Raw genomic sequence first — 20,523 nt, 5'->3', positions numbered from 1 at the left:
TCTGGTCCTGTTCATGTTCACATTGACTTTTATAAAGGGGAGTCACATGGACTGAAATGCAAATCATTTATTGGATATTTTATTTTGTGATGTCATCCAGCATCATCAGTGTCACACGGACAAACATGGTACAGTGCTTCACTTTTTCACAACTCTTCATACTGCTCTTTGCTCAGCACAACAGTTCTTCTCACATCCAAAAGTGCACCGATGCAACCAAAACACACATCAGGACCAAGTCTTATAACATAAACATTTGTCTGCCAACAAAAACACAATTTTACATTCTCGTGTGTGTGTATATATATACCTGGAAAAACCCAAACAGGCGGAATTACAAAATGTATCACTATCTTTAGAAAACTGTTTTATATATTTAGCATAGATCAAGATCCCATTACAACATAAATAAGGTCACATCTCTGTTTATTACATGGTTTATGCTGCCTTTCAGTAAATGAGATGAATCACAAAATGTTGCAGTGATGCTTTCTGCCCTTTTTGCATCAAGTAATTGCAAGTACACAAAATGAAAGTACTTCCAGTAATTCAATATAAAAACGATAGATATTCACTGTACGCATTTTTTTTTTTAAGGTGAGATATAGATGTAGAAATAAAAGTGGCACAAGTTCTCATCCACATCTCGTCTTCTGTCCTCTCCTGTAATCCACCTGGGAAAGGATCTTTTCTTCAGATTGATGCATCCCTGGCGATCTTCTGCAGATGCGTCCAGAATGGAAAGTAAAAGTGGAAGTAAAAGTGACTGCATCCAGGACCCATAATTAACTCTCTTGTTATATAAATACAGATGTTTGGTGGTGGTTGAGTTTGAGGGAGAAAACTGTTTAGAAAGACGTGGTCACTGAATGCAATATGTAAAATTAAAACACAGGACTATCCTGAAAGATGTAAGGATTACATAGTATTGTGACCAGGGGCACAGCACAAAATTCTGCGCCCTATATGCAAGAAGTCTCTGTGTTCCATAGGCCTACATTGAGAAAATGCTTTCTATACTGCATAATGAAAGACACCTGAACAAGACTTCACTAGAGTCATGTTTTATTTGCAGAAACAAAACAAAAATAAAATAAACAGCCTTGCCATTTGCATCATTTCAGTACTACACTGTGTCCAAGCCCACAGTGTAAGTTAGTGGTTCACAGGCATGTCGGCCTAAAAGGAAAATAATTACAACTTTAGTAAGTTTAATTTATGATAATAATTTATGATCTAGCCTACTGTGCAAATATGCGTCAAGCTAGATTCCAGCCTTCGATCTAAACTGCTGACATTAGCTTAAACTATTCTTTAACTGCTAAGTGTGACTGTACTCACATTTCTTTTAAAATAAATTAATTAGCAGCTGTTTTCCTTCACTTTGCTTTCTTGCTCTTTACTTTTTTTGGTACCTTGATTTCCCTTTCTTGGAGATACCCCCCCCCCTCCCAATTTCCTGTGCTTGTAATAGGATTAAACTCTGTGATTGGATGCGTCTTTCCAAAATGGAGTCATAGTTGTCCATAAAAAACTTTGTACCTTTTTTTTATTTTTTCATTAAAGAACCAAATATTTTCTAAAGCTTAACATTATGAGAAAAATGAATGGGACTTTTGTAGCTAAGCTGCATGTAGATCACTTTTAAGCTTCACAGAACACCGTTCATAATCAGCAGATTTTAATAGCAGTTTCATGCTGAAATCCTGTGGTTGGTCCGTTTTGCTTTCACACTGCTACCAAACCACACCACAGATCCTCCTTTTATCGTGGTCACAAACTTTCTGGTCCTCACCAGAGTTCAGTAAAACATAGCAAATAGTCCAGGTGTGAAACCACTCTCATCACACTGAGGACCAGGTCTGATAAAGTCTTCCCAAATCCATAAAAGATCTGTGTCTTCATATGTAGTGGTTGCTATTAGCCTGGAGTAAGCACAGCGACTGTACTGCACAGGATCGTAATTAAAATAACCCGAGTCTGGGGGGTCGGTGGGAGGGATACCCAGGTACTGCATACACAACCCCAAATACACGTCTTCAATGTAAAGAGCTTTCACGTGTCTGGATGCCTCCACAAGCTTTTTTGGGAGGTCTAGAGACAAAACGTAGCCCAGACCTAAAACATAATGTGGGTACACAGACCCAGGGTAAATCTCCTCGGGTACGTACCACTTAGAAAATGTATCTCTCCGAACTTCAGCTTCTCTCGCCACATGTCCGCTCATGTAGTTTGTCTTTGGAGCGTCTAACAACATGTTTATGAGCTTGGCCACATTTAGAAACATGTCTGAATCAATCTTCATGGCGTAAGAGGCGCTGGAGCAGTGGGCGTCCAGCCACTCCAGCATCATCATGGTTTTGATGGTCAGGTTCTTGTAGCAGTCCAGGAAGTTGACCTGGATCAGGTCTTGATGCTCGGTGCTCTCCTGCAGCAGCTCCTTTTGGTGCTGCTCTGCTCCCTCTCCAATGTGCAGCCCCAGCAGGAAGAACAGCGTCACCACTTTGTCCAGCACCAGGCTTTCACCTCCCCAGGTGCTGCGGACGATGTCACGTTGGGCCCTGTTGTGGGGCGCCACAGGAACCATCAGAACCAGGTAGGGCTTCTTCTGCTCACATCGCTTAGGCTCATTTATAACAAAGTGGTACTTATACGGGTATTCCACTAAGTACGGCCCCTGAGATACATAACGAAACGGTGAAAGGATCTTCTGGAACAAAACTATACCACTGCTAAGGAACCTGGGAATCCACGTAAAGACGATGTGCCTCAAATCAAGGCAATGCAAGATAAGTAATATGAGGACAATCAAGAAGAACAAGAGTGTGATTCTCTTTTTGAACATTCTTCTGTTTGCCTCCTGCTGGACGTCTTCACTCTGGCTGGAAACACAAAAAGAAAACAAGTCAGTGATCACAGTAATATATCCACAGTAACATAATGTTAAGGAACAAGTAATATATAGTTTTTCAAATCAGGGAAGTATTTGTTAAAAGAATACTTCGACATCTTGGGTGGATAAGATCAGGTGTGAGAGACCTGGGTTCAATCCCCCACTGTGACCCATTCACCATTGTGTCCCTGAGCAAGACACTTAATCCCTAGTTGCTCCAGAGGCGTGCGACCTCTGACACGTATAGCAATTGTAAGTCACTTTGGATAAAATCGTCAGATAAATTAATAAATGTAAATGCCTTAAACTTGCATTCTTTCTTATGGCCAGCAGGGGGCGACTCCACTTGTTGCAAAAATAAATCAGATTGTAAGGAAGTCTATATGAAGAGGAAAAACATAATCAAATACAGAGGAGAAAACACAGGGACGAAAAGAGGAAGGGTTTAACAAAATAAAACCGGAAATAACAACACTCCATGACAGTTGGTGGTCTCAGACTGGGAGACTCAGAAGGCCTGGCCTACATGGATTCATCATGCGTAATATTCATCCAGCCAGAGGGAACGATCATGAACCGTTCACAGCGCGTCGGTCGCACTAGCGACACAACCCGAACCGGAGAGGGAGTGGAGCGGACCAGGGACAGGAGATCGGAGCGACCGGCCCGCTGCGGTCGGTTGTGATCGTTCCCTCTGGCTGGATGAAGTCTGACGCTCCTGATTTTACGAAAGATCCATGATAATAGAGAAATATAGAAATTAATGGCAATGTAGCAAGCTGTCAAAATTTTAGAGACCCCCCCAAGATATCACAAGCCCAGCTTTTAGGAGACTTGATGTCTTATTAAGGGGAGCTGAGCTCCCCCTGGCTCCCCCGTACTTCTGGTCTCAATCACTACTTTTTAGTAGATAAGGCATGATGATGATGATAATAATAATAATAATAATAATAAATTACATTTATGTTGCGCTTTTACTCATCTCAACCACCACCAATGTGTAGCACCCACAAGGGTGAAGCAGGCAGCCATTTGCCGCAGAATGGTCGTCACACATCAGCTTGAGGTGGAGAGGGAGGGAAACATAGAGCCAATTTCACGCGCCAGATGGAAAAAGCAGGGTTGGTAATTTTTTCCAGGACACCAGGGAACCTGGTACTCTTTGAAATAAGTGCCATGGGATGTTTAATGACCACAGTGAGTCAGGACCTCGGTTTAACCTCTCATCTGAAGGACATCTCCTACAGCACGGCGTCCCCATCACTGCACTGGTCAGTCACCACCTGCACTGTTTAAACTCTGTCACACAGGGCTGTGGTACAGTTTAAGTTTGGAATGCATCCATTTGAATGCAAGAAGTTAGTTTTGTAAGCTTAGAAAAGATTTGTTGCTTAATTTTTCCCCAGCACTAATGCGTGGCCCAACACGGATGCTGAAAAGAGCCAGAAAGCAAGCAAGGCATGTCAGATGTGAATGAAGCATGTGTGAACAATTTAACATGATGGCATCATGGCACGACGCCAAATTAGGGAACAAGTAACATTTGAACACTTTCAACATTGCACAAGTGCAATTGCACAGCCTTTTCGTGTGGAGATTGCATGTTATCTGCGTGGGTTCTCTCCAGGTGCTCCGGCTTCCTCCCACCATCCAAAGACATGCGGCCTGTAACTGGTGACTCTAAATTGACTGGTTGTTTGTCTATGTGTGGCCCTGCGATGGACTGGCGACCTGTCCAGGGTGGGATTGGCTCCAGCCCCCCTGTACGCAGGATAAGCGGTTGACGATGGCTGGATGGAACATTGCACAAGTCTAAATTGAGTTGATTAAATGCATGATGTGGTTAAATTATTTGTTATCTAGGGGGTTTTAATTTAAAAACACATTCAGTTTAGTTCTTCTTATCCTAAAATTATTTTGCAGGTATGCTTAATGCCTTGGTTGTCTTCAAAATCGGCAAGAAAATGCCAAAAAAAAAACACCAAACGCCTTCACGCTGCCAAAAAGATGCATAAATGTGTGTTCATGTGCTCTGAATGTGGAATCAATATAGACGCCCCTCCAAAGATTATCAGAGCATATAAACAACACGCAGACATCTAGTTCACTACTACACGGACAGCAAACTAACCGTCATAACCATATTACAAATTACATGTTTGCAAAATATGTATATGCAATCCGTGATTTTGCACAAATCGAAGTTCTGCATACTTCTGTATGTCCCATGTACACTTTATTTCTCTTTTTGCAATAAAGATTTAAGAAGAAAAAAAGAATATTCTGATTATTCCGACACCACCAGTGACGCGCTCTGTAGAGCAGTTTGTTCATTTGGGCTACTGTAAGTCAAGGCAAGTTTATTTGTAAAGCACATTTCAACAACAAGGTAATTCAAAGTGCTTTACATAAAACATAAAAGCAACAGGGAAATATAAAAAAGTTTAAAAGCAACATAAAATAATAAAAGTTACAGTGTTACAATCAGGGTTAAAAGAGTTAAATGGAAAATAAAAACAGGCTGAGAGGTTGAGCAAATAATTGAGTTACAATTATTTTGAAAAGAGAATAAACAGAGAAGTTCACTTAATCTACTCTCTCTAGCTAGTCTGTACTCGGGTCCACAGCAATCTTTGGGTCCACTGAAACTCCAAAAACCCTCGGACACTACAGAGAAACCAGGACATGTCTTTCCGCAGGCTGCTTTGATCCAGTTATACTCTGGACCCACCTGCACGTTTACAGGTGGACGGAGGTTCCTGCAAATCTCTCGGGTGCGAGATTTAAGACCACTTCCTTCACTCTGTTCAATCTCACTCTCATTATCTTTTCACTCAATTACCTACTCATTTCTCACCGTGTAAATATTTAATTAAAAGCAATGGTAAAAAACTACAAAAAAAGAAAAAGAAAACAGGACAGTAAAAGTTACAGTGCAGTGTAAGTTATCAGTAAAAAGAAAAATCTTAAATATTTAATTAAAAGCAGTGGTAAAAAGAAAAGTCTTCAGTCTTAATTTAAAAGAACTGACAGTTTCAGCAGACGTGCAGTTATCTGGGAGTTTGTTCCAGATATACGGAGCATAATAACTGAACGCTGCTTCTCCTTGTTTAGTTTTGACTCTGGGGACAGAAAGCAGACCTGATCCCAGACGACCTGAGAGGTCTGGATGGTTCGTAACGAAGCAGAAGATCAGAAATGTATTTTGGCCCTAAACCATTTAGTGCTTTATAAACTAACAGCAGGATTTTGAAATCAATTCTTTGACAGACAGGAAGCCAATGTAAAGACCTCAGAACTGGAGCGATGTTCCTTCTTCTTTGCTTTCACTTTCTGCAGAAACATGGTGGTGCAACATGGTGACGTCCATGTAAGAGGACCAGCGGTGTATGTAGAAATAAATGGCTCATTCTAAGGTAATAAAAGCATAACGGTTCTTTATGTAAGGTCTTTATACACCACTGAAAACATATGGATATTATATTGCATTTCTGTCATTAGATCCTCCTAAATATTACACACCGGACTTTTAACATTGTGAAAAATCACAGTTTTGTTAAGCTTAGGTGTCAAAACTACTTGGTCACGTAGAGAAAACCATTCAGGGAACAATAATCCCGGGGGCCTCTGTATGCGACGCCCTGGTTTGACCGGAAACGTTATAGCGCTTTGCTTTAAGGTACTTATACATGCTGTTTTAAACTCTCACAACATTACAGAGACAAACACTGTACATTTTACTCCACTACAAATTTTACATAAATATTTGATTTTCTTAAAATATGATGCATTGCTATAAATTAAAAACTTTGACCAACTATTAAAATGCTGCTTACACCGTCAGCATTAATAATCTAGTCATATAAAATGTATAAAATACTGGTACTTTACTTTAACTTAAAGGTCTAATGCGTTTATACAGTATCTAGTTCTGCTACAAGGGGAGTGTGAGAGGAAGGGTGGTCAGCTGGTTGCAATCTGTAACTTCGTCATGCCACTAAATCCTACACACTGGACCTTTAGGTAAAGCTATGACTGCAGGGGTATTTAACATTTATCCAAAATAAATAAACCAAATACACTGGACTGTAAATAAAAAAATTCTTAAAGTCTTGTTTTATTCCAAAGATGTCGCTTGTTTGTCTGAGTTTTAAACCTACCAACAAAACAGTGGGATGTGCGACACCATACAAAACACGAGACAAGTCTATTTAAAGGGTCAGCTCACCAAAGACAAAGCAACACATTTTGACACTTACCCTCCGGTGTTTTGGTCTTTTTCCCTGCGAGACTTCCTTCTGCCGTGCCAATACAAGTAAAGTTGTGGTGTTCAAGGCACTGAAAACTTATTTCTTTTGACTGAAAAAAAAAAAACACCTTTCTGTAAACTGACCCGTCTGGATGATCCACATTTGTGACTGAACATGCTGCGTCCATTCAAATTAAATAGGAGGGCGTGAGTGAAATATTTTGTAAGACTGAGATATGATCATTGGTGGGATATTACAATGCAATGTTCAGTGTTTTAATAACCCCCTCCTTCCTCTGTGCAAAAGGCTCTCACTGTTTCCTGCTTTGCTGCTGACCGTCGTAATTACTACATCCTGTTATTTGAACAGCAAGCAAATGTCTTTATTGACTGTGGTGCAAGAAGTATTCAGATCCTTAACTTAAAGTCCCCATGACAACCAAATTGAGTGTTTTTCCTATTTCTTCATATGACCTACACGTATTTTGAAGGTATTCTGGGGGCCTTACTGATAACTGTTCAAAAACAATTTTATAACTTGCACAAAAAAGACAACTTGAAGAAAATCTTTTCTGGTTTTCTCTCTGATGACCTCAGAGACGCCCTGTGATTTAGAGTTTCCTGACTGACTTGTTGCTTATCAGGTAATAGCTTACTGCTGCTAAGGGTGCCAATTAAAAAGACAATTGGATGGGTCAACTATTTTTCCTGGTCATAAAGGAAACCTAGAACAGTGCAGGTGCGTGCATCAGTTTACAAAAGTCTTACAATGCTTACAATATCCTTGCTAGTTTAACTAATGTGTGTATGTAGTCTGTAGATGATTTACTCTTTCAGCATATATCTCCTTTACTCTTGCTCATGTTGACGGTGAATGAAATGTAACCTGCATTCACTAAAGCAGTGAAATAACACACCTGAACATTTTTCAATTACCCAGCAAAGTAAAACTCCTGAATTCCAGAGTGAAAACAAATGACTGTTTATTGTAAGCTCACAAAATTCTTAAAATGAAATCATAAACTACGTTGGTGTCAAAATGTATCACTACAATATCTAATCCTCAATTTCACCAAGTTTATTTGTTGTTTATTTGAGTAGGGACAGATACAAAAAAAAAAAAAAAAAAAAACAGATTACTACATTAAAAAACAATCCGATGCCCTAGAAGGGCTTTTAACAGTTAAGATAATGAAGGAGTAAAATTTTACAGTGAATACAATAAAATGTCCAGAGACTAGTTAGCACCAATAAAAGTTAGTGTAGTAAATAAACACATTCACTCGAACTCACACAGATGCTTCACCTCACATACACACAGATATACATTTCATAGGTCATGATCACACTGCTGCTGTATGAGCCAGGCTTTTGTTTGTTTTTTTAAGGGGGACAGTTTAGTTAAAGTCTTTATATTTGTAGGAAGACAGTTCCACAGACACACAAACTATTAAAAAAAAACAACTTTATATGTCTAAGATTAACAAAATTAACAAGTTTAAGATTTTATGTTTACTTAAAATGTAACAGTGATCGAATCGAATGAGCTTTTTATCAGGATCATAGTGTTCAGAAAGACATGAGCACATTCAAATGTCAGACAGCTCCTGATCATTCTGAAACTGGCCTTCATTTTTCTTGAGATGTTTTTGACTTTTAAAATTTAGCTGAGAATCTAAAATCACTCCTAAATATTTTTCTTGTTCTACCTGATCGATGAGTTCGCCATTCATTTTGATGTTAAGGTCATTTGTTGTCCGAGTTCTTTTTATAGAAAACCACACAGATTAAGTTTTCTTCAGATTAAGTGTTAAACAGGATTTTTGTTTAGCCAAATAAACACTTTCACAAGACTTTTGGTCAGTGTACAAGTGAGAAGCTTCCGGAGAACTGAAGCCAACGCGGAAGTCCGTTAAACCTGCATTCTATCGAATGGCCAGCAGGGGGCGAATCTTCTGGTTGCAAAAAAGGCCGGCTCCATTAGAAATAAGTAAAATGACCCACCTTCTCTTCTGATTTATTACCTCAGTAGACACTTTACTATTTAGTTTCATGTCTTTTTTAATACAACAGCAAAAAAATCAACATGGCACTGCCTTAACGGTCAAACGTTTTTTTCCCCCCTCTTTTTGGGGGTAGTGGGTCTAAGTCTTAAGGGGGTCATACCCCCCCAATCCCTCCGGTAATTCGAACCTAGCTGCTAACTAGCTGCCGTCATCTAGTTAATGGTTTTAGCTGTGTAGCACAGGAGCTTTGGACCGCCATGAGAAGGAGGTTGTGCAGCTAGCGGTCCTATTAGCTGACTCAGCCAAACCCAGCAAGAGAACCACCTCGGTACTGTATTCCTTGTTGTGTTCGGTACCGGTGCGACCGCCATGTACGCTCACTGGGAGCTTCTAGTCCCAGAATAGACCTTTTCTATTAGTTCACATTTCTGTAATAACAGCAGGTTGGGAGAATTTTTATGGATGAAACCAAGCTGATATGGCGTTAAACACCAGCACTGGTAAATTTTAATGAGTGTTTTTTTTGTATGTTCACAAAGTAACTGTTGTTTAAATCACAAAGATTTCAGTTTCAGTTCAAATCTATCTATCCCGGTAGGGCATTTCAGTTTCAGTCTACCGGTCGTATAAAAAACTAAACAGAAACCACAACAATTCAGACACCCTGTCAGTGACAACATATAAGCATTTGGCATAAACAACAACTTATGCTAAGAATATAGAACGTAAACTTCAAAATGCACCGTGTACCAGGTTCAAATCCAACCCACGGCTCATTTATTCTCTCTCTCGTAATGGACTTCATATGTGTAATATTGGGAGGTCGAGATAAGACCACCTGTGTTTAGGATTGGAGGACTTTTTGGAGAACTGAAGGCAAAATTGCACGGAAACATGGAAATAAGGCCAGAAGTACAGCATATATGACAAAGTCTGAGATGTTGCATTTTATAACTGAATAATAACGATGTCAATAAACCAAACTCATATAAGCAATAACCTGAAAGGGTCAATTAACAGTGAACACAACATTGCAAAAGCTCAACAAAGGCTAAACTTCCTCAGGCAACTTTAAAAATAACGGCTCAAGCATCAACTCCTTGTTGCTCTGAACCACCAGATGAACTCAGCATGTCAAATGGGTGTAAAGATGCCTTTTGTGTTGCACTGATGCAAATCTCTAAACATGCGGGAACAAGTTAAACAAACCTTTCATTGTTTTTTGTTGTGAAACTTGAGTCGCGCCCTTATCTAAATGAGGTGGCTGCACTACAGTGGGCAGAAAGGAGCAATAACGTGGGAAACATTCTTCCACACCAAAGAAAGTGACACCTGACTGAAAATACTTTCATATATTTTTTTATCAAATTGGTATCAGATTTAAACGCGTTCATTTTTCTGCATGATCAAACAGTCTTTGAATGAATTATTAAATATTTTGCTTTTGTTGTAGGAAATAGCAGGTGAGTGTAGCACAAAAGAGAATAACCTGACATGATAAATGTTGTGTGTCAAGAGGAGGATTTGTACTGTGTCAGTTTAACTAAATATGTTTCTGTTGACTAAGGGTGTCATGCAGCAGCCACAGTTCATATTTCTATGAGAACAGGTACCGTTTGATTGTCTGAAATGCTAGAACAGGAAGTCACCCAAGCGCTCATTAAAACATCACTTATTAGTTAACCATTGCTTCAGCATGTGTCTTCTGTACCCTTATTATCAAGGGAATATCAGCAGGAACGTGGAAACAGGAGTTAAGTGTTTTCTTACCTTGTTAGTCTGCAGCGATGTCTGAATCCACAGCCAGAGGCGTGACCATGAAATGTGGTGTGTTCTCATATCTGAGCTTTAATTTTCTAAAGCTGGGGCAGGCAACGTAGGAGGAACTAAGAAGAGGCAGCCGGAGTTTGAAAGAGTCCTCCCCGCAGTGCCCACTCCAAAGCCACTCCCCTGAAGGTGCATGCATGTGGACAGGTGGTGGGCAGGTAAGACAGCCAGTATTTTCAGGAAGTACTTACTGTTCTGCGACAGCCACAGATTAATTTAATTTTTGTGTCAGAGCATTTTTTTTTTATGTATTGATCAGAATGTAGACAGAATTTCAATAAATATAACAAAAGCTTCTGAAATAAACTGCCTACCAAAGAAGCCAATTTAACATTAAGATGCAGTATGTTAGATTTTTATAACACATTTTATGACAGGTGTGTATGGGGACCTTCCTCTCTCCCCATTGGCTCGCAGACATGAGGTTCAGAGTTGGACCAGGAAGAGTAACGTGACCGACAGACAGCTTACTCAGTCTTTTTGTGTTGTAAAAGATGATAAACATTGAGGAATCACATGACGCAGTTGTCCGTGGATATCAGTAAAACTCTGCAAAACACTATTCAAATGTATAACAAATGGCCAGTGACACATTCACTTTTCTGCAAACACAAATTGGCTAAATAAACTTGTGTCTCATTCAGTTAGGCCAGTTTGTTCTGTTTATATCCTGTTTTGCTGTATGCCTTTTTGAGTATAGCGATATTTGGTTGACCTCTTTTATAGGCCTAGTTGTGAAGTTTTTTGGTTTTTGTTGTTCAGTATTTTTGGGGTAAATAAAAAAAAATTAACAATTTTTCAAAGAAATTCCTGTTCTCCTCTTTGCCTGACATGTCAGAACACTATTTTGCAAAGCTAAAATTATATTTATATGCGTTTTCATCAGCTGAAATGTCAACAAACCTGAAAAAACTCAATGACTTTAATTCTCTAACTTTAAAGGGATAGTTGGTAGGTATGGGTATCGCCAACAGCTCAGTATCAAATAACGTCTGTCAAACCAGTACTTCATTTGACACTTTCTGTAACCAGATCGCAGCAAAAAAAAAAAAAAATAATGACTACTTGTATGGTTTTGCTTATAGCCAAACACGCAAGCAACACACTGAAAGAAAAAGGACATGCCTCTTTTCTTTTTCTAGAAAGAACAGCAGATGCAAATGTACAGAGAACTCTTAAATGATACCAGAAGATGAACCAATAGAAAGCCAAGCTTGTGGTGATAAATGTGCAACAGTGACGAACACGTTACAGCCGAAGGTGAGCGGCTGATAAAAATCACAGGGACTAGACAGGAGCAGGCACGTAAGGGAAAAAAAAAAAAAAAAAAAGAGTCATGCCCTTCTCTTTACTGCAGTGTGTTGCTTGTGTTTTTGGCTATAAGCAAAACCATACAAATAGTCATTTTGCCGCAATTTGGTTACAAATACTATTGAATCAAGTACTGGTTTGACTGGAGACATCTGGATACTACTCAATACAGGGCTATTAACGATCCCTACCAACTAACCCCATTAAAGTTAGAGAATGAAAGTGCAAAAACTGATTTTTCGTCAGGTGTCACTGTCTTTGTTGCTCTTTTGTGCCAACCATAGTGCAGCCACCTCATTTGAATTAGGGCAAGACTCAAGTTTCACAACAGAAAACAATGAAAGGTTTGTTTAACCTGCATATGTACAGATTCTTAAGAATTGAATGTAACACTAGTACTGACTTGATGCTTGAGCAGGTATTTTTTAAGTTGCCTGAGGAAGTTAAGTCTCTGAGCTTTTGAAATGGTAATGTATAATCTCTCTCACTGACTGTGGATAATTACCTCACACAGCTCCCCTTTAAATCCTGAACTATCCCTTTAAAAAGGTTCTTTGTGTGCTACTTAAGTGTACTACATCAAGCTTAAATTTAATAAATAATTGAATTCCTAACCTGAGCCCATCTTCTTCAGAAGGGAGAAATGAGAAAAGGGAAGGAGGAGGAAGAGTAGAGTCCTGAGAACAGCTCCCTGCTTAAACAGCTAGGTGTTAATGGTGTACATAAAAGCTGGACCCAGGGGGCGAGGGAGTCAATCCAGGTCCAGAAAGGGAAAGCGAAGCGTTGGACTGAAGCTGCAAGGGTGCAGCAGGTGAGCTGGCAGGCAGGTTCGGGTGGTTCTGTGAGAACGGGGGAGAATTAAAAACAAGGATTAGTAGAAGCGAGGGAAAGTCACAAACAGGTTCATTACGAGAGCAGGCCAAGGTGTGTACCACGGAAGACACGCAGATGTTCTGGCGAATACTGGCGTGCTGGACCTGCGGTTGATTTGGAACGAGGTGCAGGAGTGTGGAGACACTGTGCAGGAGCCAGGGAGGAAAAGCACGCCCATCTGCAAACTAAGCAACTCACTGGGGAAAACAGACAGGCACAATAGGATGGTAAACAGAGAGGTAAACAGGGGAGAGGGACCGCTGGATAAAACACTAGGTACATTGTGATTGTGTGTGGGTATGCACCTCACTGGCTGAACGTATGTGTTTCCATATATGAAAGATCCTGCTGACAAAAGCTTGCAGCACATTCGTAGCCTTGATGCATCTATTATTTATTTGAGGCAGCAAACAACCAAGACATTATAAAAGTGCAATAAAAATTTTGGCCCACTTTGTATTGATTCTTGTTTTAAAGTCAGTGTTACGGTTAGTTCTCATGTGCTTGATTATTTGGGTTGTCCTGCATCAATGATTTATGCTGCGTTCCAGGCAACTCACAACTGGGGAATTTCCAACCTCCAACAAGAAAAAGTACTATGGAACGCCACCTGAAGTCAGATTTCCTACTCGTGACCTCGTAGAAAAAATATCTGCCAACTTCACGAGTAGCACCCGAATGAAGTCACACGACAGCGGCACCTCCCATGGAAGCTGTCACAGGGTTGTAGGGTTGAGCAGGTTGGACGACCCAAACGCAGGACACGAAGCAGGTCAAGTTCAGAAAAGGTTTATTTGACCAACAAGAGGCGAGCACACTTACTTCAGAGTGGCTGAATCCAAAATAAATGATCCACAGGAAGACACAAAGAGACAGCGCTAGGCAGGCTACACACTACAAAACTGTGCAATGACCAGACAAAGACTTAACAGAAGCACCAGGCATATATACACAGGGACTAACGAGCAGGGCGGGAGCAACACAGGTGACAGGGATCAAGGTTAACGAGGCAGGCAGAGAGACAGCAGGGGGGAACAGAGAGGCAGGCAGAGTGATAACTGGGGGAGCAGACAGAACACTTGACAGGCAGGTCAGAGAAGCAGGTTAGATTAAACAAATCTTCGAAAAAGCAAACAGGTTTCAATGCAGGCTGGAGCTGACACAACATATGCGTGATTACTCAACAATCCGGCAGGGACTGGATGTCTGTAAAAGTCATCTTCTCTACCCAGTTATTCAGGAAAAAGTTAAAAATACCCAGAAATTTTAGTTCCTGTTTGCCTCTTGTCTTGTGTTTTTTGGTTCCAAGTAGGTTGGATTTCCGACTCGGAAAGTCGGGAGAACCTCCCCAACCCCGACCTCAAAATCCAAGATGGTTGCTACTGGAATCAACAGTAGTGGAAGCTGTGGTACTTTAATGTTTCCCACACTGTCTTATTGTGTCTCATTAAATCAGTTATACACACAGTCCTGTCCAACTTATCTCTGTAGACATGTTGTTATGGTGTGTTATGGTGTTTGTGTGTACAAAATAGAGCATAATGCATTATCATCAGCTGATATTGCTAACAATGGCCAGAGGCATCAAACTTGGTTTTCCAGCTTAAATCTGTTGTTTTACTGGAACGCCGTCAACTCCAGTGTGACGTCATTCCCAGATCTGACCTCCGACTTCCGAGGTAAATAGAAAGCCTAAGCAACTCGCTTCCCCTCCGGCCCATGGGACCTTTTTTCGGGGAAAAAATATGTCAACGGCGAGAGACAGCTTATTTTTTTAACCTGTTTGAACTGAGCCCTGAATTTCAAATGATGTTTGTCAATTTAAAAAATAATTTTGTTCGTCAAGAAAGTTGCAGTCTGTCATGAAACAGTAAAGTTACATTTCGTTTTGTGTGAAAACTACATCTCTCGTCTCGTACAATTTACGTCACCAACTGCTAGCTAGATAACTCAGCTATGTTCCGTGCAGAAATATATCTCACCTGAGGTGTTTCATTCAACGGCTCTGTCCTTTTATCACATCATCTACACATGGGAGCTCTTTGACGTTAGCTTCAGTCATTGAGAGAAAAAATTACGTCACATACGCGACTTTTTGAATTTGTGGCCTTTGTAATTACGTATTTTCACAGTCTTAACTGTTGTACATCAAACTGCGACTTTCTTGACTTTTAAAAGTACATTTTTAATTGACCATCATTATATGAGATCAAAATACTTAGTTGTCCCTTGCCATTGACTTCTGTACATATTTTTTCCCGAAGTAAGATCCTATGGTGGTCCACCGGAAGGGGAGGGACTTAGACGCTCTACCATAGACTGTATATAAGAAGTGGACGTAGACATCGTGACGTCACCCGTTGGTTTGTGGACTGCGGTTTGGCCGATAGGGCGCCGCCATGTTGAGTTTTTGCAACCAGCTGCACCAGACGTGACCATTTTTGGACAAGACGGTTGAGCTAACGGCCGGCGCTAGTTAGCTTGCTTAGCTAGCTGCAGCTGTAATTCACGTTAACTGTCATTTTAACAGGGCTGACAATTTTGTCTAGCGAACAAAACTAAATGTACTCACCGACACAGACATGAAACTAGTGATTGAGAACATAAACTCTATGAATGCCAAACATCACTTCTTGTCTATACAGATCATATTCTGATTGTCTCCACTCCTTTTCTGCTCTTTTTGCACCGCCGCTCGTTCATTCTTTCTTTCCATTCTTTTGGTAGCTCCAGCGTATGACAGACCCTCTACCGCTCTGATCTGAATCACCATCCATTTCCTTTATTCTTTTCGGACATCGTGGTGACGCAGCATGATGATTTCCTGCACAGTGTGGACACTTTACTTGCACCTGCTCTTCTTTACACGCCTCCCTTTCACAGTTCTTCTTCCCACATCTTCTGACTCCTCTACATACTTCAGCAACATGTCCATATCCCTGACAGCAGAAACATCTCTATATATCCTGGCAAAACCCCCACAAAAGTCAGACACACCGAATTACTTTCCCCTTTCTCCCCTTGTCGGAAACTTGTTACCCTTTTTGCCACTTCGAAATGGCTCGGCCTCCACTGACAGCGGTACGCCACTCATCATTTCCTGACCCACTGACCCGAGTGGGAAGCAAGTCAAACAGCTGTGATCTTCATACTCTCTAATCTTCAGCGCTTTATCTCTCTGCCGCCTTGACGCACGATCAATGATAACCATTCCACTACTTGTTATCGCGACCAATCGCACATCTTCAACCTCGTGCTGATCTTTGAATCTCCCGTCTGTTCGTGTCACAGCTATTAAAAGGGGCTATATCTAGTTATACAATGAAATCAGCTATTAATAAGTTACTTTTTTACAGCCTTTTATCAAGTGGTTGTAACCTCACTTAGAAATGAAGCGACTACAGCGACAACACCACAGCTAACAAAGCCCGGTCCACTAACGCAACAAAACGACCGGCTGGCTGCACAATACAGACTCCAACACAAACTCCAACATAAACTTCATGTCAGGATAAAAAACAACAACAAAGTTTTATGTTCTAGAGCCTGTCAGGCCAACAGAATGAAATGGATGTCGGGTGAAAATACGGTCAACATCACAGAGACACCGCTGATTTGTTTTGGAACAGACAAAACTGACATTAATCCTGGCAGGTTGATGGCATATAGACAACATTAATAACATACGCACATAATCATAAGCAGATAACACACGAGCATGGATAAAACATAAAAGCATGTAAACTAGTTAACTTGTATGGCTTTCCACATTACTTCAACAGCTAACACACCCCACATTACTGTATTGGTCCGTACCGCAAATAAGTGAAACGGTGTTACGACCCCCACCAAAGCTCGTTACCAGTGGGGGTCGAACATAAGTAAGAGTCCAGGAGATGTGCTAAAAACATATGTTTATTGAAATAAACATGAAATAAGTTCAAAATTTAATTCAAACAAAATAACAAATCTGATGGGCTGGCCAAAACAAACAAAAGATAGGGACCACAAAGGCCGTAGGATCTGGAGGCTTCTCCTCTAACCTAAACAAACAGAAATAAAGCCACGATAACTCTTGCAATCATTAATCATCTGTTCTTGTTCCACATTCTTTGCAGAAAAAACAGCGGACTGTGGTCCGTATAAACCACCACAGGGAAAACAGATGAGCGAACATAAACATCAAAATGTTCTAAAGCAATGACTAGTGCCAAGGCCTCCCTTTCAATGGTCGAGTACCATTGAAAAGTTGCAGATCGGATGCTTTTTATCAAGTTTGTTTATTAAAGCTACATGCTTCACATTTTGCCTTTTTCCCAACACAGGACAGCCTGCCACAATATGTCCTGTTTTTTTATAATAGAAGCACTTGACGTCTTTTCCCTTCAAATCATCCTTATCAGCCTTAACATCAAGCTTCAAGGGACCAGCATTTCTGCAACCCCTTAGAGACACCACTAGGCCTATCCTTCACAATAGAAGTCAGGTTATCAAAAGGCTTACCCACATTACAAAAAAGAAGATCCCCGAAAACATATTCATCAACTAAGACAGCAACGTTAAAAACATCACAAACCTTATGTTCATTTAAGTAAGTTGAAACCCTCTCTGGAAGACTGTTTTTAAAATTCTCCATTAATACTAACTATTTAAGCTGTGCAAAATCACCAACCTCATTAGATGTACACCAGCAATCAAAAAAAAGTCTCCTTCTCCCGAGCACATTCAACATACGTCTGATGGCCATACTTTTTCAGCTGATGAAACTTTTGACGGGACGCCTCCAGCACCAGCTCACACACTCTAAGCACAGCAGCTTTTTCTTTGTCAAAATTAAGACTGTCTTCCGCCCGAAGTGATGAGTAAACTGTCTGCGCTTTACCACTCAGAACCCATTGCTGCAACAACAACGTGCACATTTCTTTCGGACAATTTAGTGTAGAAGTCACCCGCTCAAATAAGGTGAAATATTTGTCAGCATCCCTTTCATTAAGGAGGAACTAAGCAAATGTTTCTGCTTACATCAAAATTCCTACTTTGGAGCCACTTTGTTCCACCTGATCTCTGTATCCATGTTTTAGGGGGACGGTGACGGGCTACAATCAGGAGAGCAACAAGCGCTTCTGTTGTGGATGTATATCAACATTTAAAGTGCTAGACCCCAAAAATAAGAAGATGTGAATTCTGTGCCCTGCCCCCTGTTCTGCCCTTTTTGAGACTTTTGTTTCGGTGTTCATGGTTCTGGACCTTGTTTGTGTTTCAGTCCTGTTTTCTGGCCCTCCTCATGACGTCCCTCCGCCCACTCTGGCTTGGTTTGGACTTTGTCTCCCCTGTCAAGTGTGTTAGTTGTTCCTGCCTGCAACCTCGCTCTTGCCGTTGTTTAAGCCTACATTTGGATATAGAGTTTCTTCATGGGCTTGTTATCTTTGTCACAACATTTGGATTTTCTGTTCGGACATTACCTCTTCTTTTTGGATTTGTTTGGACGCTCTGTAAGTGTGCTCGCTTTTTGTTTGTACATCTTTGGACCTGAACCTGCCATTTAGGGCTGCAGACCTGTTCACCACTGGACAAACGTGACTAAAGTTTGAAATCTCAGGATGATTTAATTTTAACCTGATAAAGGAAACTTTCTCTTGATGCATAAACGTGTTGCGACCTTCAACAAAGCAACTGTTTTATCCTGCTGTGGTCAGCATCCTTTCCAAGGGTTTTACCTGGTGTAGTAAAATAACTTGTGTCTGTGTAGTAGATCTATCATAACTGTGGGTCTGAGGCTCAGAACTGTGTTCGGATCGGGGTGGCTGTGGCTCAGGAGGTAGAGCGGGTTGCCCGTTAATCCCCGGCTCCTCCGGGCTGTATGTCAAAGTGTCCTTGGGCAAGATGAACCCTGAAGTTCCCCTGGTGGCTGTTCCACATTCCTGTGTGAATATTAGTTTTTGTTTGAGCACTTAGGCTCAGTGTATGAATGTGAGTGAATGTATTGTGATGTAGTGTAAAAGCACTTTGAGTGGTTACAAAGACTAGAAAGACGCTATACAAATACGGAGCATTTTCATTTGATATTTCAGTATGGAGAAGTGTAAGATAAAAAAAGAGGAAACAGCTCAACGCATTTGTAGTTATTACTCAACGCACGTCTACTGTTACTCACTTCTCTTCTTTTCTCCTAGTTCAGCTTTGATTCTAGTTTAGCATATGTGTTTTCTGTTTATTTTTAAATCACATTCTTGTTATGCTGACTTGTGGTTTCTTCTCCACGAAACGACAGTCTTTCCCTAAACCTAACCAACCACGTGTTAGAAAACCCTGAGGGAACCATTTGGGTCACAGACTTTGGTGTCTTTTTACTTCTTCCTTAAACTTATATTGCAAATACAGGACTAAAGTGTACATAGTACATAGAGAAGTATGCAGACCAGTATACAAATAAAAACCTTGCCAGGGGTGTTCTATATTATGCAAAGATGTTAAAAGAGGAGGCACATGTTGACAGTTTTTCCAGCCTGTTTGTTGTTTGATTGATTGATCCATTGTAGAAGTACAAAGTTAGGCTTTTTACTGCTGGTTTTACATTTCTGAATGTGGAATTTTGCCATTAGAATAAATTTTCTGTGTACCACGGGAGATACTCAAACGATCTGGCGAATACTGGCATGCTGGAACGGGGTAGATAACTGGTGGCTGATTGCGAAAAGAGGTGCAGGTGTGTGAGAGTGGAGCCAGGAAGACCCACCTGCAGACAGACAGACTCACAGGGATAACGGGGACAATAGGATGGGGAAACAACAGAGAACAAAAGGTAAACAGAGGAGGGGAACTGCTGCATATAACAAATGGAGAGAACAGCTGGTTCACCAGTAAAATCTGATTGTGTACGAAATCTAAAAAGAAAAAAGCAATTTGTTCCTACATAAATATCTCTCTGTTATTCCAAATTAAGATACCTGTGTGGTGAGAAATGTTGTTTATAAATTAGAGAGCATGCTAAAAGGACCTGCTTGTGGGATGTGGATAGTTTTACAGTGACTGTGTCCACATTACCACGTCCAAGCATCCCCACCCACAAACACACACATTCACTACTTACATTTGTAGTGAGAAATAATATAAGCTTGTATGTTGTTACTCAAATGTAAGTCGCTTTGGATAAAAGCCAAATGAGTTAATGTAATGTAAGCAGTACCATATGTAACAGATTAACATTTAATGTATGTGACTGGTAAACAATAAAGAGCATTTTTATAACAAATTTACACATACAGTAAAAACTACACTGTAGATTTAATTACAAACACAAAGTATATTATATGTACTGATTCCAGCAACATGATCACAGTATAGGATGTAAACAAAATGTTTTC

The 20,523-nt window shown here is 40.5% G+C and overlaps 2 protein-coding genes across 9 annotated transcripts in view; one reads left to right on the top strand and one right to left on the bottom strand.

Moving 5' to 3' along the window:
• Positions 1 to 20,523, top strand: part of ngfa (nerve growth factor a (beta polypeptide)) — a 57,998-nt gene that overhangs the window by 14,616 nt on the left and 22,859 nt on the right. The gene's annotated exons all lie outside the window — the stretch shown is intronic.
• LOC123975342 (beta-1,3-galactosyltransferase 2-like) lies at positions 53 to 14,077 on the bottom strand. 7 transcript variants are annotated; one of them, XM_046056753.1, is made up of 5 exons: positions 13,982 to 14,077; positions 13,219 to 13,356; positions 12,902 to 13,125; positions 7,153 to 7,252; positions 53 to 2,882 (listed from the first exon to the last, which is right to left on the bottom strand). In XM_046056753.1, the coding sequence occupies exon 5, from the start codon at positions 2,843 to 2,845 to the stop codon at positions 1,802 to 1,804; it is 1,044 nt and encodes a 347-aa protein (XP_045912709.1). In that variant the 5' UTR covers positions 2,846 to 2,882; positions 7,153 to 7,252; positions 12,902 to 13,125; positions 13,219 to 13,356; positions 13,982 to 14,077; the 3' UTR covers positions 53 to 1,801. The 7 variants fall into 7 exon arrangements, with proteins under 7 accessions (XP_045912709.1, XP_045912708.1, XP_045912711.1 ...); XM_046056752.1 differs by having other exon boundaries at positions 13,465 to 14,056; XM_046056755.1 differs by having other exon boundaries at positions 13,720 to 14,056.

The sequence above is a fragment of the Micropterus dolomieu genome, linkage group LG08 (genome assembly GCF_021292245.1).
Source record: "Micropterus dolomieu isolate WLL.071019.BEF.003 ecotype Adirondacks linkage group LG08, ASM2129224v1, whole genome shotgun sequence".
NCBI classification, from domain to species: Eukaryota; Metazoa; Chordata; class Actinopteri; order Centrarchiformes; family Centrarchidae; genus Micropterus; species Micropterus dolomieu.
The sequence above is the reverse complement of the archived record's forward strand: the minus strand, read 5'-3'. Positions and strand labels throughout refer to the sequence as shown.

What these genes read in the sequence shown, in the direction of transcription:
- LOC123975342 (XM_046056753.1), bottom strand. Translation starts at nt 2,845, where the DNA reads ATGTTCAAAAAGAGAATCACACTCTTGTTCTTCTTGATTGTCCTCATA.